The following is a 21,778-nucleotide window of genomic DNA, read 5'->3' on the forward strand; positions in this document are numbered from 1 at the left end:
CTCTTACCATTGCTGTGATGCGTGTACATCTCGGACAACCGCCCGGGATGATTTTGCTAGAGAGTTTGACGTTAGCCATGTTCCATCCCACATGAGACTCTAGCACTTACGAGCCTCAGCCGGTTCCTCAGACCTCATCGGGAGACCTCCATCATCATCCTCTCCATCCGTCCAATCGGCCACTCTGACATGACTAGGTTAGCATGTATGGTAGGACTGGGTAGCAGAAGTGTGCCCGCTCACTTGGGCATGTCGCGAGGGCTCCAAGGCATTGACCCTGCTGGGAGGCCTCCACGCTTTTTGGAGATGGCCATGGCAATCATGGCCCGCAGTGTGTAGACTGCGTCGTTGCCGGCGTTGTGGAAATTGCAACCGGGAATGCCCAATTCACTGCAGACAAGCTCAAGGCTGCGGCCTTGGCTCACCATCTGGAGACGTTGGAACATGAGCTGGGTATCAATCTCATCAAGGTACTGGGGAAGGATCCAGATATTGTAGCCGGCATTCTTCAGGTATCGAAGATCGATACTGACATCATGGCCCACCATGACGACGGGGCTTTGGTCGTCTGCGTTGGGCTCACCGATGATCTCTGCAAGACAACGCGATAGCTCGCTCTCAGCGACAAATTCAGGGGTGCTGTGCTTAATTTAGTTACGCATCTTCACCATTTAGGGGCTCTCATACCCAAAATGAAACGAATCAGGACAGCCTCGTACGAACTCTTGGTTCACCATGTATGAACGCTCTTTGACGCGAAGGTGATGGGCTTCTATCAGCTTGAACCAGTCCTCGCCCTTGTCTCCCGGTGCCGTATCGACAATTTTTTGTGTATCTAGGATAGCAATACCAACTTCCGTGACGATATTGTTGTTACGCTCATATGCTTCGACGTCGACGCAGACAAAGCGTACCGAAGACTCAGTTTTGAATGGAGGTCGCTTGTGGATATCCCAATCTACACCGAAAGCGTCTGCATTTTTATTAATCAGCCCACCAATGAATGTATTTTACGGCCACTTTCGGGCTTACCTGCTGATTCCGTATACGCAGTGCGGATCCGAAGGCCAAGATATCGTTGCACGCGCTTGATGATGGAACCCCATGCCTTTTGTTTTAGCGTCTTCTTGAGTCTCTCTAGCCCCGGGTTTTTCTTCTTCTTGGAGTCCCGCAGGGTGTTGTAAATGCCATCAAATTTGTCTTTGAAGAACTGAACATTACTCGCGTCGAGTTGGCTTAGATCATTTTGGGGCACACCCAGCGTGGTCTTCAACATCTCGTACGTGCCCTCATTGTTGATGCGGCCAAGGAATCGCGGGCGTGGGGTGCCAAATTCACCAAAGGTGACATAGAATCGCTCAGAGAGAGCTCCGCAGGTGATCTTCGGGTTCACCTGCAGCCGGCTGTTGACTATCTCCAGGAACTGCTCAAACTGGATGGAAGGGACAAATATTAATGGATTTCTTCGACCATAAGGGTCATGAATATAGAACCTTGGCCTTGTGAGTATACGCGATATCAGCTCGAAAGGGAGAGGAAAGCGACGACCCACATGTCCCAAACTCGGTTGGTGAATATGTTAGACTGGAAGAATGCTCCCACCTTCCTATATGGTTAGCAAGGACTAAAAATCGGAGTCTTTAGTGCATTATCACCTCGCCCTGTTTTTCCCTGCTGATATATCTCCAGGGGTACTGCTCAGCAAGCTTGAAGGGACACAATAAGAGTCCTGGCTCGGAGACTTCATGCATCTTGAGATGGAAAGGCTCGAACGGGCTTCTGACGTTTACCATAGGCAGAGACTGCTGGTTCTGACCACTAGCTAAGGGAAGAAGCGTCAGAGGCCGAATGTGAGGATGAGGTGATATGGTGTCGGGAGTCACTTACTAAGATGATATTGAACCCGTGGCTGTAACTTGGGCAACATAATCATATCCTCCTCCTCATCGCTATCGAAATCATCCCGGAGCTTTATCGTGGGATCTCGGGGTCGCTTGATAGCATCCACCCAAGGAGGAGGTTCGTTTTCGTCCGCTGTGGCAGGGGCGCCAGCCTCATCCGAAATTTGAATGCGCCTCATGCGAGACTCGATGTCTTTGCCAGCACTGACCATGGTTACCAGCTTGTTCAGAACCCAATTTTACTGTATCGTGGCGAAAATGCGTTTGTGGAGTAGTCAAGCAGAGACAAGCTGCAAAGACGACAGGGTAATTTAAAATAACTAGCCAAATTCCGCGATTGCAGAGTGGTCGATACCCGGGAGGCTGCCGTATGGTTGAAGTGACCACTAATAAAAAGTGAGCAAGGGGGGATCAGAGGCGGGTAGTCATTTGAGGATCAATCGCACCTAGAAGTGAATTATTCCTCTCGGGGACTGGGGCTCCTGCGTTGTTAGGCAAGCGCACATGCAAACGCTCGACTTTCGTATGGCGAGAGCTGCAAAAAGTTGGAATTTCTGCATCTAACAGTGGTAATTGGGGATCCGAGACATCCCCCGGCAAATACTTATGAAAATTCTTTACTCTTCGGATCCAGGAATGACTGCACACTGAGGCTTGTTGACGAAGAAGATAGGTGCAAGGGGCATTCCGCCTGGTACACTGACTTCCTAGTGCGTTTGATGAAGTGCAACCACGTATACTAGCCGACCATTGAGCACAATTAAGTTCCTCCTCTGGGTAACCCCGACTTTTCCAACTAATATTCTTCAATGCAGTATGAAAGCTACTAAACTGGGTTGAGGCATATACACGGTAGTTAAGTAATGAACAACCTAGCAGCTCCAGAGTTGTTGTTACTCAAGAACGTTAGCTGTTTGCATCCGTTTCCTACATCCACCCAAGGAAGCAGGATACTGGAACAAAAACAAGGGGGTTAGTGTCTTCTGGCCGTCGTAACTGAAGTTTCAAGACTGGTATATTTGCTGATACTTGGCCCTATTTTATGTCTCACTCACTGGAAGTCGGAGATTTACTTTGGTGGCCAATCTTCGCCCCCGAGCCATTTCAAATGGATGGTTTGTAACTCTCACATGATAGACAATTCAACCAAGCCGACGTAAATCATGCTCTGTAGGATTTGACACCCCGATTCATCGGACATGGCCGTACACTATGCCCTTGCTATAATACTCATGTTTTGCTTTGAGCATAGGGACTTCCGCCATGCGGAAAATTAGCACTGATCCTACACTGTCAAGACATACATTCGGGGCCCTGAGACGCCAGCCCTACCCATATCGTCCCGTCCCGCACCGGGCGAAATCTACAAGGGATATTACTTCTTGTAGAATTCGGCTACCTCTTCAGGCGTGACCTTCGACACATCCGACATATTCTGATCAATCAATCCGAGCTTTGCCCCTTTCACCTGCCACCATAGCTCGCGTCGGTCGCCCCCCAGCTCTCCGGATAGCAACCGCTTCTTGAGGTCCTTGATAAAAGAGTTGTAGAAGCCAGGTTCCTCGATGTTGATCAAGCTCTCTCTGAGCACACCCATCACTTCTATGGCGCGGTCATAGTTAACGTCCCCAAGGCTGTCTGTAATAAGTTGGCGAATGATATGCCCTATCTGCTTTGTTGCTTCCTCAAATGTCTTGATATCCTCGGCATTGTCCACCATCTGCTTGAACTCTGGAACAGCGTTGTTGGGATCTATCTTGGTGCGCTTGTTCTCAGGTGTCTGGAGAAGGGCATCTACATCAAGACCAGAGATTGGTTTGATGGCATCCCGTTGACGTTTCCCCTTGGCCTTGGGTGGAACTGACACAACATTAGCAGTGGGATTTCGTATTGTGGACTCGCCATTTACTCGCCTTGCTTAACTTCGGCTACCTCGATCAAATCCTCAAGCGCCGACCTGGCTTTCTCGACCAAGTTTCGGTTGGGTTGAGCGTACTTCAGAAGGATCGGCGGAATAGGTGGTACGGGCTGGTCAGCATATATTACACGGTGGCGAACGACTTGGTTTATGCGATGGACCGGTGGGCAGTAAACATCCTCTACGGGTGCGTATTCTTGCGTCCGTTGGCTTGCACTCATCAGCACGGCTCACGGTGTCTTGATTGTTAAACTGACCCTTCATCATCCAAACCGAACGTCGATATGTCCATCGCATCCACGTACTCGCTCATCGTCTCGATCAGATCTTGCGTGGGAAGATGCCGATGCTTGGTGAGTGTGGCACCGGCCACCGTAATGACCTTGTCCAGAGGAGGAAAGTGATAACTGCGAACATCTTCCGCGAAAGGGAGAGGTATGTCGTACAGGCATTCGAAGTCGACATCAATGTACGGGGCAAGAAGAAGCAACTGAGGCTCTTTCCCATCCTTAGTCACAATTCGGGCTACAGCATACGACTCCAGTTCGTGAAGAGAGTGAATCAATGAGGACAGCTTCATGGCCGCAGCGTCGTTGAGCTTCTGGGCTACTGTCAAGCCCGTAGATCCCATGTTGAGAAATGGGCCGTACTGCTTGCAGTTAGCGCATGCCGAGCCTCTACCGCGCCTTCAGTGTGAACCCCTACCTTGTCTTGGTGTATGAATCCGACTATAGTGAAGCACTTGGCGGTCTCGATCTTAGTGATGTTGAATTCGGACTCACTAATATGAACAGCGGTGCTGCCGTATTGGTATCCCTTGGCCAGACAATCGAATTCTACGTCTTTCTTGCCTCCCGGAGTGTCAGGGTCATTGACCTTGTAAGCACGTGCGTTCTTCACTGAGGCAAATGCACCTCCAGTAGGTTCGACACCCTGCATTCTGTCCACGTCCCTGGTTTGTGCCGACTGAGAACCACTCGCATGGTCGGTCTTGAGGATAACGTTGCTAGCTGGAGGAGGAGCCTGCTTGTGCGTCTTGAAGTATCGCTCAACGCTGATACTCATAGCCCTCGGGTCCACCTGGGGGTCTCCAAGAGTGAGAGGCCCGTCATACGACTTGAACGGTCTGGTCTGTTTTAATCTGGGTATATCGAGCTCAGCAATGGCCTCTGCTATGGTGCCGAAATTGCCACCGGACCTGCCAGCCAACTGCCGCAGAAGCCTCTCATTGGTAGCCTTCTGTGCTGTTTTGTCTTCCTCCTTGATGCCAAACTCGGAGTCGTCAAAATCCACGCCCCTATAACTTTGTTAGAAGTCGTATAAACCCGAAGAGGGTGCACCACGTACAGGACGGTAAGCTGGATTTGCGTGTCCTTGATTTTATCGGCTATGTCATTCAAGTTATCATCATCTGGATCGACTGGGGCCTCGCCGTCGGTAATTAAGATGATGTTGCGCTTGTACTTCAGTTTTTTGGTAAGCTTCTCAATCATCTGAATGGCAACGACGATTGCGGATACGGAGTCTCCACAGCTTGTTCCACTGGGCTTGATCTTGGACTGGAGGCTTTCCATGGCTGTCATGTTCATGGGACCAAGTTCCTGCAAGACGGATATGTTGTTGTAACCATCATCCTCGGCCAAGGGATTGACTGTCTCATCTGTCCGCACACCAATGACACCGATGTTCCACGTTTTCCTTGATGCGGCCACAGTAGCGGAAATCTTATCCCACGCGTATCGCATGCTCCAGTCCAGATCCGACTCGGTCCGTCCGTTGTGGCAGTCTCCCATTGACGATCCGAGATCGACGATGTAAACTGTAGCCTCCTTATCCGCCATGCTTGCTTGCTTGTATTTAGTGGTGAAATTGAGGGAAATATGATAATTTAGCAAGCCAAGGCCGAGCTCATCTTGAGACTGAACTCCGAAGTACTTCAGGATATTTACTTCGTGACTGAGACCCGACCACTCAACTTATGAGGTAACAACTACTTTTAGGCAGTCGCGGCCAGGGAACGACACGACATGGTTGGAATGAGAGTGGGGTCAGATACGCGAATTAGGCACGAAGTCACACCTTCGCTTAAGTGCATTCATTCACCTCCAACGGTTGGCCCAAGCTCCTTCAAGGTTTCAGCACAGGTGGATGAGCAGCTTGAGCTCCCTGCACCAGGCTGCACCAGGGTCAGCTAAGCGGCGACATGAGCAGGGTCTAGTCCGTTTTTGAATATCAATGATGCTATTGCCGAGGCCAACTACCCATCATCCACGTTGAAATTTCCAGAGTGGTCTTTGATACATTTAGATCACCCCAGAAATCTCAATACTCTGGTATCAAGCAGTACTTACTTGAAAGCAAACAAGATGGGTGAATCTCTGATCTTCTCACCAGTTCCATACCACATCCTCTCGTACGTTCCTGTCAAGAATGCGATAAGTCAGCGGTGAAATTGACTTGAAACAGCTACGGTACTCTCCTAGGTACTCAGTTCTTCCATGTAAGTAGGCTTGCCCTCGCGCCACATTTTCGGGACCATCATTTGTCACAAACTGTGTCTGACGTTGGTAGACCTTCATCAATGCTATAGCTTCATTCAAGGTGCTGGAACGCCCCCAGTTCGGTCTTCTCCAGCGTGCTATCTTTCCTGCCTACTTTGGCATGCAGACCGTCATCCCTGTCGCGTTGGCCGTAACGTACCCGGCGACCCGAATCACCCGCAGTGGTATCAGCGGCGTGCTGGACGAGACGAATCGATGGAGCGTGCTGGCACCACTGGCGACAGTATTTGTGACGGGGTTGATCAACTGGGCATATCTCCTACCGGCAACGAATGCGGTTACGGCCAAGCGCAGACAGCAGGGTGAGTCGTGGAGAAACTCTGGAAAGGTTAACGTGCACAGGACGATTGCTGACTATGGTGTGCTTGTGATAGAGAAGAAGGACGGCAAGCAGAGTTGGGATGCACCACCGCACTCCCAGGAGATGGTTGCACTTAACAAGAATTTCGGGCAGCTACACGGGCTCTCCTCGCTGCTTAACGTTGTGTCGTTCATCGCAACAGTCACGTACAGCTTCACTTTGGCGTCTCGGTTCCACTAGAAAGATATGGATGTTGGAGTGCTTGTTTCGCACATGCCGAAACGGTATTGGGAAGTGGGCATGGATATCGTATCAAACATTGTGCCCTATCCCGCTGAGTATGGATGTGTACTGTCCACTGAATGCCCGCCCGTTAATGTTTGACATCTCGAGGGCCATGGACCAAGGCCGAGTCCTAGCCAGCTCACCTGCCAGTATCAATCCCATAGGTATAATGTGTGCACCCATAGCCATTGCCGATCCGGTTTGGAGGTGGTTACATCTTAGCTTACTTGAAAAGAAGCCGTCGAAACTCCGCACACTGGCTCTACGGCCGTGCCGCCAAAGCAAGCAGTTCCTTCTTCGCATCTGCCAATTTCTTGGCCTTCACCTCAGCTGCCTCAGGTGCCGTGCTGTAGTTCATATTTGCCGCACGCCTGATATTGTCATGGAGCGACCGCGGTGGTGCCCTCTTCCCAAGTTGCGTAGCAACATCGAGCTCCTCCGATGATCCCTGGAAATCGCGTTCTAATGGTGATAGGGGATTGGTTCCAGTGTGGGATCTAATCACTTTAGGTTGTGGTGTCGCCTCCGAGGCACCAGATGTTGGCTGAGAGCTGGCCACCGAGACAGACGAGCGGGTCGAATAAATTTCGGGGAAGCAGCCATTGGCGCCCTCGTTGGGCGGATATCGCTCCATGGTCGTAACGTTTGGTGAAAAGAAGGCTTGTGCTAGCGCTTGTTGATATCAAAATAGAAATCTTGAGCGTGTCTTCGTCAGAAGTTTAGTCGAGGAAATCAACTCGTACTTGAAGCTGCAAGTACGCGAGATGGTGGATAGACGCGTAGTACTATTCTCAAATGGTCTATAACATCTAAAATTCTTCACACCGACAACCCACCTAGTTGAGTGGAGTACTCCATAGAGCGGATGGGGTTGGACGACAGAAAAGGCTTTGGAAACCGAGAAAAGGACCTCTTTTACTGCTTATGATGACTTTAATCAGCGGAACTCGAGGCGTACTGTCCATAAACCCACTACTCACCATTAAATCTGCAATTCCAGAGCCATTTCCCTCGTTTCATATGCAAAAGTAAATCTGGTAATCCGACTGTGATTCTGATTTGGGAGTCTCCCCAGAATCAACCACAGGAAGGGTCTTTTGATGTGGGATCCACTCCTAGCTGCGCTAACCTCTACGTTGTGAGATGAGCTTAGAGCTCCAAAGAGTGGGTAGGTCGCCGAGGTGTTAAGGATGTGTCTTCACCCTCATGAAATCAAACATTAAGCTGCAGCAAGTTTCAATGCCGCTGCCCGGCTCCACATAACATATAACATATTCACATGCCTACTGGCAATCATCTGCACAGTTGTCAACATACGTTTTTGGCAAAATATAACGATCGGTAGGGATGCTAATATGGTACGACATGGATCCTATTGAGTTCTCAACTCGGCTACGTTTGAAGCCAATAGAGCAGCCCACTGCCACATAAAGCCCTAGACATTCGATAACATAGTCGAAATTGAAGAGTTAGCGACTGGCGAAGCACAACGCACATCTGACTATGGCACGCTTTGACAATCTGACATGTTCAATCAAAGTTCTATATTGCACTTGGTGTGTCTGGGTGGTACCGACGTTCATTTCAACGATCTCAACATCTGCGCAGGCATATTGCGCCTCATGTGCGTACTGAGATTGAATTGAGTTGAAACCAAAGATAGCGCCGTTTTCCACTAATATGATCAGAGTTGATCTGATGCCAAAGTATATTGCTGTTTAGACCTGCGCGGCATTGCTGATGGACCTTAATGGCACCTCTTAACCCCTCCCGCTGGATAGGCTGGACCAGTCGCTCGGTGGGTTGCATATACCTTGCTATGTCACGGCGCAGTAACTTATTGCATGGCATGCTTGATGGCAATAGCAACGCGGCTTGCAGAACCACTTCTACTTTTGTTTTGCCTTCTGCCTTTTGGCCAAGTCGCTCGTCCGAATTACCTTAGGCTTGGGGGTCTCGTATGGAGTCAGGCTCGGTATTTGCATGCCAACCTGATGTTGGTAGTGCTTGTACTCGGGATATTTTTGTGACGTGATCAGTTCGGTGAGCCAAGTTGAACCCTGAAACAGCAGGATCAAGGCCATCGAGCCAACTCCAGTCCAGCTGTAGAGAACCTTGCAGGCATAGCAGCTCCATTGGTATAGCACGAACCATATCGTCTGCTCAGCTGAGAAATTGGGATGTCTGCAATACGCCCAAAGCCCGGATGTAATGAAGCCACGGTCAAGATCCTGCTGCTGGAATCCAGGAGGCAGTTTGGCTGTCTTCTGGTACTTATGTTTCGCATTCTGGTAGTCTAATCATGTTAGCTGCGTGCCGTTAACACTGTCCAATATCTGCATACCCCACTGTTGTTGATCACTGAACCATTCGATGAGGACCAGCCCTAGCTGCACCGCCATAAACGCCAGATCCGCTGCCGTGATATCTTTTTCGTGTTGCGCTGCTAGCATAATTGCGTAGGTTGGTGTTGCAAGCAGAAGTAGTAGGACACTTTGAATGAACGAGATGAAGGTAACGTTGAAGAGGAAAAACAATACTGGATGAGCCTTGTTGCGCACAATCTCCCTGGTCCGTTGGTTAAACATGTCCAAGTTTCTCCAGACTCTAGGGAGACGTACCATCTATAATCCTCCGACCCGACGGAATAGCCCCCCTTCCGCCAGTAGTTGAAAGTAAGACGGGCCTGGTGTTTTCAAATCGTCAGCAACTGCCACTACACAATAAGAACGACAAGCCACATACACTCCAAATAATACTCCATAGCAGCACAAGATCGACCCTCTTACTCGGGAGATTATTCACGTGAGACCAAGCAGCAAAGTGGGCGTTGTAGATGGTTGGTAGAAGACTCCACATGCGATCTACTTGGGAGTAGTTCCTGTTGAGTTCCGACACGACAAAGAATACGACTGCCAGGAATAGGGAGTAGGCAAACCCTGAGACAAGGGGGTTGGTGTGTTTGTAGAGGTCAAGCAATCCGTCTAAGCTTGACGCGCGTTCGATAAGCTCCCGGGGCAGTTCATAGAGTTGGGGTACGAACGGTTCGACGGTTTGGGAGAAGTCGGCGCATTCCTCGAGGGATTTGAGCAAGGGCAGAGCCATTGTGGAGAGTTGATGTATAGAGACCTACACCATCGGCTTCGTGTTAATGTGGAGAGTGTAGTAGTAGTAGCGTCGCCGTTATGATGAAGAAGAGGAGATAGAGAGGTCAACAGCTGGCTATCCATTGCTTAAACGTCATGAATCGTCAAAGTTTATGCTGTGGGTACGTACCTACTACGAAGTACACAGCACGGACATTGGTGACAGCCCCTGCAGCGAGCCTGACCAATCTTTGAGCTCCCCAGTAGCAGGTGCAGGTGGGGCTGAAGGTGCTCCATCAACCTCAATTGCCAACCTCGAAGAACTTGAAAATGCATCTGAGAATTCTAGCACACTTGTCTTTTTACATGGTCTCGGGAACGAATGGATAGGACCACTTTAGCTGTAAGTTGTAGATGAATCAAAATCAGCATGCTGTGTTGATAGTATCAAAACAATTATTCAAAACGAGATGGGGAGGAAGTCTGCCAGCCGTATCCCGTCGTGTGTCCAAATATCGTCGCGCCGGTTCCAATGAAGAGACTCCACAATAGCCTTCGCCACCTGGAACTAAGACCACAGACATTGACGACAATTCGTTTTCACTCCAAAATGAGAGTCCTCTGCGTTGCAGAAAAACCATCCATTGCCAAAGCTGTTGCGCAACATCTCTCGGGCGGCCGTTCCCAGACTGTTCGTGTTATTCCCCGCCGTCCAACCCGGACCTCTTTCACTGACCCCAGCCCAGCACAACAGTCGGAACAAATACATCAAGAACTATGTCTTCGATTACGACTTTGGCCAAGAATGGGGCAACTGTACTGTTACCATGACTTCCGTCCTCGGCCACATCACCGAACTGGTATTCCCCTCCGAATACAAGGACTGGCGCCATCCACCCCCGGAGCGCCTTTTCGATGCGCCAGTCAATACTGTGATTTCCGAGGTAGGCCATACAGTCTTGGGTTTGTCTTGCGTCTTGTCTTCTTACAGGGTGGCCCAGGACAAAACCGACATCGCCAACAACATCGAGCAGCAAGCGAGGTACGCTCAGGCCCTTTGCATCTGGACGGATTGTGATCGCGAGGGCGAGCATATTGGCCATGAAATCTGCGAAGCCGCAAAGAAGGGCAACAATCGACTTCAGATCAAGAGGGCAAAGTTCAGCAACATTGAAAGAGCGTTGGTAAACTCGGCTACTTTTATGAAGTAGCTTGGCTAATTCACCTCAGGCACATTCTCAATGCCGCCAGGAACCTGATAATGTTGGACGACAAGCAGGTGAATGCAGTCTCCGCCAGGATTGAGTTGGATCTCAGAATCGGATTTGCCTTCACAAGATTCCTGTCGAATAACCTGAAGCCCTTGGGTGGGCCCCTGGCGAACCTCGTCCTCAGCTACGGTAAGTCATAACTGCACCGTCTCAAGCACCGCCGGGCAACTTACCAGACAGGATCATGCCAATTTCCCACACTGGGATTCGTAGTGGACAGATACTTTCGGGTCAAGAACTTCAGGCCGGAGCCATTCTGGAGCATCAAGGTGATGCACAGAAGAGATGGCATCGATGTTAACTTCACCTGGTCACGCCATCGCCTCTTTGACCGGGCCTCGGTAATCGTCTTATACGAAAGATGCCTCTTAGCCAAAATGGCCCATGTGACCAAGGTTCAGGAAAAGCCGACCAAGAAGTGGAGACCCCTTCCACTTACTACCGTGGAGATGCAGAAAATGGCAACCCGCTTTCTACGCATGTCGGGTCAACAAGCGATGGAGGCGGCTGAAAAGCTATACAACAAGGGCTTTATTAGCTATCCCAGGACGGAGACGGACCGCTTCGATATAGGCATGAATCTGCGGGACCTCGTCCAGAAGCAGGCAGTGGATAACCGATGGGGCCAATTCGCCCAAGGTCTCGTGGATGGAGGCTTTCAGCAACCAAGGCAGGGGCGCCATGACGACAAAGCTCACCCTCCCATCCACCCCATCATTAACGCCACCTCGAGTGTTCTCGATAATGATTATGAGCGCCGGGTGTATGAGTTTGTTGTGCGGCGTTTCCTGGCCTGCTGCTCGGAAGATGCCAAGGGCATGGCAACAGACATTGATATCCTGTACGGGGAGGAATTATTTCATGCGCACGGGGTTATCGTGCTGGAACGCAATTACTTGGATGTCTATGTCTATGAGAAGTGGACCGGGACGGCGATATTGCCAAAGTTCAGCATGGGCGAGCGCTTTGAACCCTTTGAGGCTCATATCACCGAAGGAAAAACAGTAGCTCCGAGTTACTTGACGGAAGCTGACTTAATTTCGCTCATGGATGCCAATGGGATTGGAACCGACGCTACAATGGCGGAACATATACAGAAAATCCAAGACAGAGAGTATGTGGCCACGGTACCCAGGACACGCCGTCAGGGGGTTGAAGAGGAGGAATTCGACGAGCAATCACCAGCGCAAGGTGGCCGTGGAGGCCGCGGCAATCGCGGTGCTAGTCGTGGACGAGTCGGGGCAGTTGTGTCAAGGGCCAGAGGGGGAGGCGGGGTGATGGAATTCATTCCAACCAGACTGGGCGTGGCACTAATCGAGGGATTTGACAGGATGAACTTTGAAACAAGTCTAGGCAAGCCTTTCCTGCGGAAAGAGATGGAACTAAAGATGAAGGCCGTATGCGAAGGTCGTACATCTCGGCAAGTAGTGCTTAACGAAAGTATTGATCAATACCGCCAGGTATACTTCCAGTCGCAGGAGAAGCTGAACGTTCTCAAAGCTGTGAGTCTTCTGCAAATTCATGCTTCTTGGACAACGACACCGATAACCTTGTCTAACGAATACGCAGGCATGCCGAGAATACATTTTCCAAAATAACGGTGGTTGATGCTACTACTGCTGATTCCTCACGAATGGCTGGCCCGGTGGAAGAGCATGGCATAGCAATTATCTCTCACAGTATTTTCCTAAATATTCCAGCAAGACAAAGGTGTTTCTAAAATGATCCACCTCAACACCATAAGCCTCGGGCTATGACCATACCAGTTCCTCCCGACGATCGATTGTGTACGTTGTCGCCCCGAGGTCTAGGCCATGTTGCTGATGGCAACCGAAACACAAGCTGGATCGGGGGTCCTGGTCGAGATGAATGGGACATTGCTATCTCGACATCCAAGTTTAAAGGCGGCTATCATGCGCAGCTGTTCTCCGGGAAAGGAAGCTGGTATGCGATTGATAGCAGCACCTGGCAACTCCGAGAATCGGCGATAATCTAACATGTGCGTGATACTTCCCTCGGAGCGAAAGCAGAACATTGATTTCAGGCAAAACGAGACACGGTCAACCACATTGCTGGCGCGACTTTGACTTCCCGCACGGAACACATCGGAATCGGTTGCGGCTGTTCGGGACGAACCAGAAAGTAGCTTAGCATCTAAAGAGAGATTGAATTTTCCATGTTCAGTACTTGATCGATAGCACAGTGCCTTCAATGCGCTAATCAATAAACCAGCAACCTCCAGCAGACTGCTGGCTGGCTGTGGTATCGTGTTGTTCCACAACGTGGGTGAATAAGACTGGATGATGGGATGTTTCTGCGTCGTCGACAGCGGGGTAGCCAAATCTCGGTAGGGCTCTAACCGCATTGACCACCTTTTTGCATGCACCCCCATTTTGCAGGGTCTAACTGAATCAACCTAAATACTTCGTCCATATTATTCATATACAGAACATACTTAATTTAAGTGGTGCCAGATCAGGACGGAAAAAATAGGACTAGCAGCCTTCTTATTCAAGACAGGGGCTTTTGGCGTGTACTCGCCGCTATGCCGCTGTGGCGATGCCCCTGAGACGGCAGAGCACGTAATCCTCTTTTGCGGGCTGTTGGAAGGACCGAGGGAACGATTACGGGCCGCCATCGCACCACGGCCACTATACTCTCGCAGAGACCTCGCAACGGCAACAGGAGAACCAGTAGTTAGTGGGACTATTGTAAGATGGCTGCTAGGGACGGGTCGGACAGCTTCAAGGCCCAGATAGCATCGATCTTCTCAGGGGGGACTTTGTTGGTAGGTTGAGAACCAACGTAGTATGGTAGTGAACGCAACGCAGTCGCCAATAGGGCGAACCGACGACGCAGCGTATGTATTTAGTCCAGCCATTAGGGCACGGTTTGACATACGGGAGTACTAGTAGAGGTACCGGGGGCTTCGAGCCTACGGCGTATTTAATAATAATAATAAAATAATTTAAGTGTCCGAAGACTTAGATATATTCTTTCGAGCCCTCTTTTTAGGAGGGGCCCTTCCTTCGAGAAAAGTATCAATTTCTAACTGCTTATCCGGTAAAATAGGCCGTATTCGCTTATTTCGCTTGTCCTGGGCTGTTCGGATCGCTGATAAGTTAACGAATACTTTATTCGGGTCTGGCTCGACGGGCTGGCGTATATCTGGAGCGTATTTATCGAGTTCTTTATATAGTTGCTCGTTTTCGATACGTAATTTGGCATTCTCGGCGGCCTGGAGTGTAAGGACCTTGCCCGCCTTGCCTACTAGGGTACGAATCTTACGAGATACCCCGCCCTCGGCTTTCTCTATCGACTGTAGTTGGCTAGATAGTTACTGCGCTTTCTGAGGAGTAAAAGCAACTAAAGGTGGTGATATATGAGGCGGAGGATCACAAGATACGTCGACTAGTCCTTCGGAGCCTAGGGGCCATATATGTCAGACACTGAACGCAGGGTGCCGGTGGGGTGTTTCGGACAAAAGCCTCCCGAGTCATGATTACAATCTATATGAAGTTTCGGGATGCCGAGAGTCAGAATTCCCGGCATCGCCAAACCTACGGCTACGCCGGGTCCAAGCGGCGGCCTAGCTATCTATATAAGGACCATCTCGAAGTAGGATAGGGAAAGAGTAGAGACCAATGCATCATCGTGGGCACCCCTACCTGAGACCGCCAGTGACCACCCGGTGCTACGTAGTGTAACGGGGTAAGGCCGGACATCAGAGAAATAGGTTACGGGGCTAGGAGAAAGTTTATTTTCTCTTTTAAGAGGCACAGAGGCAGAGTAGGACACGAGTTTTCCATCTTCACGCATCATCTCCTTATCTATATTTTCACCTTCGCTTTTCAGTCAGTTATTTAGTTATTTTAGTTATTCAGCTTATCTTTACGTTCGAGACCCTATTATCACGATACGAGTATCAGAGGCACATCCGACCAACTCGCGCACCAGACGTATAAGACCAACAGATGGGATCTGTTGGTACTGGAGCCGTCTGTTCAGTGTGTTAGGTGGTAGGTATATCCTACTGACCGCCTGACCCCGTTTCAGTAGGAGGGACGCCCATTACTCCCCATCACTCTGTACTATTGCCTTCGGCCTAGCCGTACCCTGACAATATACCAGTCTTCCGCCAGCCAGATTTAATATTTTCCGTAGTAAAGGCTCTCTCCGAGGCACGTAGATATGCTTCTAGCATACGTTGCTTGTAAATTGGGGCTGTAGCCTTGTAGGAAGCGTAAGCCCTGAGCTCTTGGCGGTAGTAGGTCTTCAAAGGTGAGAACGGCCCGACATCGCACGGCTGGAGATCGTCACTGCAGTGTGAGGGTAAATACAGCACGGCGACTCTATTCGAGTAGGCTTTCCACATAAATTCGGCATGAATATGTGTCTGGTGGCCGTCGAGGATAAGGAGTCGCCATTCGGTACCCCTAGGCTTCGTCTCGGGGAGAAAAACCTGATCTAACCACCTATTTGCGATAACTTTATTACTCCAGCCCTTACTCGTCGCGGTGTATTCCCACTCAGGGATATTTTGGTCTCGGAACCACTGTGCTTGGACTCTCTTGCCGGAAAATACGCAGACAGGTGTACCCCGTTGGGTATGCGAAATGTACTCTAACCAGGAGCACCACGACGAAGCGTCCGACTTTGATACGCGTACCCGGCGTGAATTAGACGTCCCAATAACCGTACCATGCCCAGATTCCCCCTCTTGGACACCTGTCTCATCCATATTATACTCGTTGTCGGGTTTGATACGATACTTCGTACGTAAGCGTTCGAGGAGGGTGTAGAAGTCTCAGATCTTGTTCGAATCGGACGCTCTAACTCGGCTAGCATCTACGACGCGCCCAATTTTGGTACGTATCTGTGGATGGCGGCTAACGAAGTGATCCACCCAGTGTTGGCCGAGTGTATTGTTATCCCCTTGAGCAAGGAGGATTTCGGCAGCGAAGTCGGCCACATAACGCTTGCTAGGAGCCCGTCCACACACTTCTTCGTGTAGGATCCAGTTCATGATAACCTCCTCTTGCTCTGGAGTCAACTTTTGTTGCCTGGAGGCCGCGTCGCGATGCGAATTACCGTGACGAATACGGTAGGACAGTGTAGTCCCCTTGATACCGTACCGATGAGCTGCTACGGCCTGGGAAGAGCCCTGACGGACAAGCTCTTTAGCGCGTTCGATTCGCTGCTCAAAATCGTCCAGACTATTCTCCACTGTGTTAGCCATTTTGTACGTAGATAGGGAGCAATTGCGAGGTAAATTGAGAGCCGTCGTGTTGTTGAGGCGTAGAAATTCCCTGCAAAATGGGGGTGCATGCAAAAAGGTGGTCAATGCGGTTAGATGTGATAGATTCAACAAGCAAGTTTCCTCCCGCCTCCTCCCCCCAAAAGACGCAAGCTGCAAACCCCTCAAAGTTACCGCCATTCCGCATCGTGTGCTCTCTGGGTACAAACCTATTGCCACCGAACCATGTTGCTTTGCAGCCCCCATTGCCGCTTAGGGGACCATGCGGTTGCTTCGTCGTACGGTAATTGAGGCATCAATCATATGTCGAGGTGTTGTGACACTTTGATGGAGCTAGGTCTACGTCAGGTCAGGCGAGCGAGAAAAGGTCATGGCGGTGCTGACTGGCTTGTACAATCACGTTGGAGCTTGTATGAAACATGAAGCATCCTTTGATATGGCTGGACATGCTGAACAGCTAGTCAGCTTCGAAAAATGACTCAACTTCTATAGACCATACTATGGTGCAAGCTGACTATTAGGGCATCTAAAACTAACACGGCACCATGCAACTAGTTATTCGGGCAAGGTAGGTAGGTACGCATGCATACGATTAAAAAGTAAGTAATTGTGCTGGTGGGAATGATCGAATTGAAGATTCCAGCCTCAGCACTCTCTGCAGACTAGAAGTCGCGACGATGCCAGGCCGAGATTTTGTATGTGGTCATGATGTGCGTGTCCGGCCTCTCAATAGTACGTGCCTATGATATGCCGCAGGCTCAGCGATTCCAACAAGCGTGATAGCCTAGGCAGAGGCCTGCCCGGGGTGTTGAAGATCACCCGACTTTCCCATTATCCACCTTAAATCGTACTGTGTACAGATGTGGATGGATTGACGACCCAGCAGGATTTGTCTCGCTGGGTCCGAAATGGTCAGTCAGGGGATAGGGATGCTAATAATGCAGATGCACCCATTTTTGCAGTGAATAAAGCAAGCCTCTACACTAGAAATACTTCTATCCCATAAGTTGAGCCTTGAATACCCTAATCAACCCACACCCTAGACAGCGCTACGTAGTAAGGTTAGCAGACTCACATAAATGATGGAATAGCCGGAAACCCCAGTCCTTTTTCCACGCGTCAAGTCAAAGAAACTTCCCAACTGCAAGCAAGCAGTGATTCCGATGCGTGCAGGCAGGCCGCCCAACGTCATCGTTCGTCCCGAGCCGTGTTGCATCTTTTCCATTCAAGGAAGAAAAACATGCACACACACACACACACAAATACACACAGCTAGCGCCCACCAAACATTAAATGATAGTTGTCCTAAATTTAGAAGCGGACAAAGACCTGCAACCAGGCTTCCTCCTCATTAGATGCTTGATAGTGAAAAACTCCCGACAAACATCAGGTGGTGTGGTGTGTCCTTATTACAACCCCGTCTCTCTTCCTAGAATTGTCTGATAACTGCCACAACACCCCAGGCCTACTCAGACGACCCCGGGGATGATACGAGAGGGTACGGGTGAGGTACATCTAAAGTTGTATGTTTCTGAGCAACCGGCGGCTTGGGAAATCAACCCTGAATTGTCCTGATGAGCCAAGATGGAGGAGCATTTGCCAGTCATTGCCCCGAGCCCAGTCCCTCTGGTCTGTTTCCAATTTCTAAATAGATCCACTCCTGGGGCAGGCAGGCCATTTCCTCGCGAGTTTTGCGACTTCTATTGTTGCGCGCACAGCTTCCCCTATCATTTAGAGCAGGCCACCGCAGCCTATCAGCAGGTGCAGCTATCACTCGGCACACTCCGGCACCTAAGCACCAAGTAGAACCTTCCATGTTCCCAAGTGCCCTTGGACCAGGCTGTCTACCCACCAGCGAGTAAGGCAAGCCTGCGTGCCAGCTGCGCACGTATTCCGTACTCCCGTACTGAACTTTAGGGCTTGTCGTCGCTCCCTACCAATGCTGGTGCGTTTCTCCCCTTCTCAAGCACATCAACAACGAGAACCCAACAGCACGCATTTTTGCACCCAAGAGTCATCTTCTTGTCACAGTCAAGAGAATCGCGTCAGCGCCGCTGCATTGCCTATTTGCTCTTGTTTTTGTTTTCGCATCAACACGCTGAAAGCAAAAATCAACAATAGCCATATTCCCCCAGCCTAATTCGGACCTGCTCTGTAAGTACCCTATGACTCAACACAATCCGGTCGAGTCGATGCGTCACACACAACACACCATTTCATTCGTCCAAAGACATTAATTCGGTGTCGCATCACTATACAGACACGTCTCGAAGTTGAATCAATCTGCAATCAAGATGGCATCTCTGGCAACCGCTGCTGCTGCTCGCGATATCCCGAAGACCTCTGTCGGCCGAGACAACTTAACTGCTGTAGCGGCTGCTCGGAGTGTCCCTGTGACACGAACTCACCCCCTTCCGACTCCCCCGAACTCGATATCCCCCGCGCTGCCTCCCCATGGGCTCAAGGCCCAGCTGCACAAGGCGTCCAAGCTCGAACCCATCGATTCAGATTTGGATCTCCACGACAGCACCGAATCCGACTTGATTGTATCCCCTACCTTTGAGTCGGCCGGTGCCATCACTCCCGCCCTGCTTTCTAAGTATCATCTTCCCGAGATCTTGTTGAGCCACGGGCCTCTGGCCATCCGTCACATCATGGGTTATCTCACAACCTCGGTCCCCGGCTTCGCGGGTATTCCGCCACCCAAGGCCCGAAGGCTAGTGGTCGCAGCGCTGGAAGGGAAGGGTCATGGGTCTGGAGTCGGCGGAGGCGTGAATGGTGACGTGGAGTATGAGAAGGTTGGTTGGGGAAGATGGGACGCAAAGCGACGAGGTCATTTCGGTCGATACGCACCGTCACGCCTGTCCCCGGGAGCGAGTACTTCAGCATGTCACCGAACTGGCACCGGAACTGGCATACCCATCAACAAGGCCGTTGGGTGGAGTAGCTCGCGATCACGGTTGAACCCCCGCGCCCGCAGCGACGGAAACTCGGCCGCCTTCTCCCATGATGACGGCGACGCTGCCATGCTGGAGAATGAGGCCGATAAAATGTCACTCGACTCTCTGGGTGGACCTGCTTCGGCATCTTGTTCCGAGGCTGGTGACGATGACGATGTGATGATGGACGATGATCCCGAAGATGCCACTGACGATGAGGATTGGGCGACCGTTGGGGCGGCTGCTCTCAGAGCGACATCCTACTCGAGCCCTGCCGAAGCACGTCAGGGTTACGTTTCATCCCATGGACATAACAGCGGGGGCTTGCGTTCCTTCTCTGGTACCGGCATGCTCCGCGAGCCACGACTCGACAACATCGATCTAGCCGCTCTGGCAGCCTCGCCCAATACTCAGGAGCGCGAGGCCATCCAGGCTCTTCTTCAACTTGGATCTGTATAGTAATCTTGCATCGGCATGGCGTTTTTTTTGGCGAATATCGCATTCGCACGGCGAGGTTTGGCTGGCGAGCTGGCTGGACTGGTTTACGTGTCATTTCATGATCGAGGCGGCGTCCTCTTGATCGTCATCCGGATACATCATCTGACACGCGGCGTCTTTGGCATTGTGGGAAACACGAACTTGATCTGGAGAACTCGGGGGTCTATTCTTTTTATGGCGCACTCTCCCCGCGATACTTTTGCATGCTCACGACCCTGGAGTATACTCTCCTTGGTGAATCTGGATGGGTTTGGACACCCGTCGATTTTATCGATACGAATTACGACCTGCGGGTTTCTGTCTACAACGGGTACGGCCGGCAGTCAGTGGGACATGGCGACATTGGGCGTGTGGTTTTCTCCGTCTGCTCGGTCCCATCCGCAGAGGCTGCACTTTTTTCTCACATTATACCCCTTTGCATACACTCAATCGACCTCAAGTTTTTTTCCGCTGGCAGAAAATACACCTACCACTTCAACAGCATCATGGAGGACATGAAGCTCGGCAACCTAGGGGTGAAGAGGAGATATAGCCGCTGGAATTCCATTTTTCCGTCTCATTACGCATTTACACTTTTTAATTCAAAGATGAGGGCACGTTATTAGCCCAGCTTGATGTAGCTCCCATAGCTGAAAGGCGGTCAGCTGAGAGTATATCCAACTAGTATCACAACCATAATTGACAATGGCGAGACTGTAGGTGACCCACGGAGAGAAGTAGGCATTAATACGACGACGAGACCAGGCAAAAATCCCCTATCATATATTCTCTCGAGGTGCAATAGGAGGGGAAAAGAACGAAACGGGACGTTTTGGGGAAGATTGATTAAGTAGCTTCCCATCCGTTAAGCCTCGCCACTCACAAAATAGACGAACTTGATCATCTGTTGCCAACTGCATATGATGATCAATACCATTATGCAACTGATGGGCGTGTGGTATAAATTAGCCCACAATGTGAGTGCCGTCTTCAAGACGGTTAGGTTGGTGCCCACGTGGGTCTGTTGGCTTGGGACTTATCTCGTCTGTTTCGCCACTGGCACAACTGCTGCTTGAGGTGGTGACCAGAAGTAACTTCAGCTGTTACAGGGCTTTGTGTTTTGCATCTGGTCGGTTTCTTCTTAGGTCAATTGTAGTGAAGCTTCTCGGGCAAGGTGGAATGAGGCTAGTCTCGGGGGGCATTTCCAGCTAAAGCCACAGGCAAGCGGCGGACGAATTTCATTTAGGGTCCAGCGTGATAGGTTGGACAGGAATCCGACAGACGCAAGGATAACACGCGTCTAGTGTAAAGGGTTTGGAAATCATCAGGGTTCAGGTTGCCGGGTCTCTTATCAAACGTAGGCTAGGAGTATTAACCCAGGGAGACATCATGGTGTGATATATAGCATTAAAGGGAATTTGGATGTACACAGGTTCTGGAGACTGGGATGTTTCGATGGGAGCGAACACGGCTTACACCAATATATGTATGCTGGAGTGTTGAAATCCTTCGGTATAGGGCACTCCAGTCTTGGCCGTTAGCCTGCCAATGCATAATATAATACTAAAAACGCAAGAGATTTGATTGTCTAGTCGATTTAGAAATTCCCAATACCATAAATAGTTAACTGGCTTGAAGCTAGGAGATCTAGTGTTCAACCTGGAAAACAAACTGTTGGTTTAACAATAAATCTAGTACGGGTTCATGGCACTGTCATGGCTTCCGTTGGTTAATATCCCCATAACCCTCCACCTTCATCATCTCACCTACCTCACCGCTATC

At 50.3% G+C, this 21,778-nt stretch overlaps 7 protein-coding genes across 7 annotated transcripts; 3 read left to right on the top strand and 4 right to left on the bottom strand.

Moving 5' to 3' along the window:
• Positions 1-239: 239 nt before the first annotated feature.
• BCR38DRAFT_332270 (uncharacterized protein) lies at positions 240-1,569 on the bottom strand (the record flags this gene model as incomplete). Its single annotated transcript, XM_040855133.1, has 4 exons — positions 240-639; positions 688-958; positions 1,021-1,493; positions 1,553-1,569. Coding segments are annotated over 4 exons (1,161 nt in total), but the record flags the coding sequence as incomplete, so codon positions are not given.
• Positions 1,570-2,996: 1,427 nt separating this feature from the next.
• Positions 2,997-5,857, bottom strand: BCR38DRAFT_421156 (putative Ku family DNA helicase). The gene is made up of 5 exons (XM_040859428.1): positions 5,167-5,857; positions 4,525-5,116; positions 4,077-4,468; positions 3,815-4,029; positions 2,997-3,761 (listed from the first exon to the last, which is right to left on the bottom strand). Exons 1-5 carry the CDS (start codon positions 5,658-5,660, stop codon positions 3,277-3,279), a joined length of 2,178 nt encoding a protein of 725 aa, XP_040720108.1. The 5' UTR covers positions 5,661-5,857; the 3' UTR covers positions 2,997-3,276.
• Positions 5,858-5,934: 77 nt separating this feature from the next.
• BCR38DRAFT_503287 (uncharacterized protein) lies at positions 5,935-6,921 on the top strand (the record flags this gene model as incomplete). Its single annotated transcript, XM_040864874.1, has 4 exons — positions 5,935-6,232; positions 6,286-6,319; positions 6,391-6,682; positions 6,755-6,921. Exons 1-4 carry the CDS (start codon positions 6,186-6,188, stop codon positions 6,919-6,921), a joined length of 540 nt encoding a protein of 179 aa, XP_040720109.1. The 5' UTR covers positions 5,935-6,185.
• Positions 6,922-8,855: 1,934 nt separating this feature from the next.
• On the bottom strand, positions 8,856-10,071 carry BCR38DRAFT_333997 (uncharacterized protein; the record flags this gene model as incomplete). Its single annotated transcript, XM_040855277.1, has 4 exons — positions 8,856-9,262; positions 9,311-9,530; positions 9,584-9,652; positions 9,712-10,071. The coding sequence occupies 4 exons, from the start codon at positions 10,069-10,071 to the stop codon at positions 8,856-8,858; spliced, it is 1,056 nt and encodes a 351-aa protein (XP_040720110.1).
• A 591-nt stretch (positions 10,072-10,662) lies between these two features.
• On the top strand, positions 10,663-12,931 carry BCR38DRAFT_334214 (DNA topoisomerase; the record flags this gene model as incomplete). The annotated part of the gene is made up of 6 exons (XM_040855295.1): positions 10,663-10,743; positions 10,799-10,996; positions 11,054-11,232; positions 11,283-11,452; positions 11,504-12,825; positions 12,893-12,931. 6 exons carry the CDS (start codon positions 10,663-10,665, stop codon positions 12,929-12,931), a joined length of 1,989 nt encoding a protein of 662 aa, XP_040720111.1.
• Positions 12,710-13,702, bottom strand: BCR38DRAFT_421169 (uncharacterized protein). The gene is made up of 3 exons (XM_040859429.1): positions 12,893-13,702; positions 12,784-12,825; positions 12,710-12,730 (listed from the first exon to the last, which is right to left on the bottom strand). Exon 1 carries the CDS (start codon positions 13,686-13,688, stop codon positions 13,131-13,133), a length of 558 nt encoding a protein of 185 aa, XP_040720112.1. The 5' UTR covers positions 13,689-13,702; the 3' UTR covers positions 12,710-12,730; positions 12,784-12,825; positions 12,893-13,130.
• A 4,875-nt stretch (positions 13,703-18,577) lies between these two features.
• BCR38DRAFT_100992 (putative Sin3 binding protein-domain-containing protein) lies at positions 18,578-20,099 on the top strand. Its single transcript, XM_040853292.1, has 2 exons — positions 18,578-18,734; positions 18,841-20,099. Exon 2 carries the CDS (start codon positions 18,875-18,877, stop codon positions 19,976-19,978), a length of 1,104 nt encoding a protein of 367 aa, XP_040720113.1. The 5' UTR covers positions 18,578-18,734; positions 18,841-18,874; the 3' UTR covers positions 19,979-20,099.
• The last annotated feature ends 1,679 nt before the right edge of the window (positions 20,100-21,778 follow it).

This window comes from Pseudomassariella vexata (assembly GCF_002105095.1).
Source record: "Pseudomassariella vexata strain CBS 129021 chromosome Unknown BCR38scaffold_2, whole genome shotgun sequence".
Classification (NCBI taxonomy): Eukaryota; Fungi; Ascomycota; class Sordariomycetes; order Amphisphaeriales; family Pseudomassariaceae; genus Pseudomassariella; species Pseudomassariella vexata.

What these genes read in the sequence shown, in the direction of transcription:
- BCR38DRAFT_421156 (XM_040859428.1), bottom strand. Translation starts at nt 5,660, where the DNA reads ATGGCGGATAAGGAGGCTACAGTTTACATCGTCGATCTCGGATCGTCA. An exon ending in CAAATCCAGCTTACCGTCCT is followed by an intron (nt 5,117 to 5,166) that starts GTACGTGGTGCA and finishes ACAAAGTTATAG; the next exon opens with GGGCGTGGATTTTGACGACT. An exon ending in GGTAGCCGAAGTTAAGCAAG is followed by an intron (nt 3,762 to 3,814) that starts GCGAGTAAATGG and finishes ATGTTGTGTCAG; the next exon opens with TTCCACCCAAGGCCAAGGGG.
- BCR38DRAFT_421169 (XM_040859429.1), bottom strand. Translation starts at nt 13,688, where the DNA reads ATGCGGTTAGAGCCCTACCGAGATTTGGCTACCCCGCTGTCGACGACG.
- BCR38DRAFT_100992 (XM_040853292.1), top strand. Translation starts at nt 18,875, where the DNA reads ATGGCATCTCTGGCAACCGCTGCTGCTGCTCGCGATATCCCGAAGACC.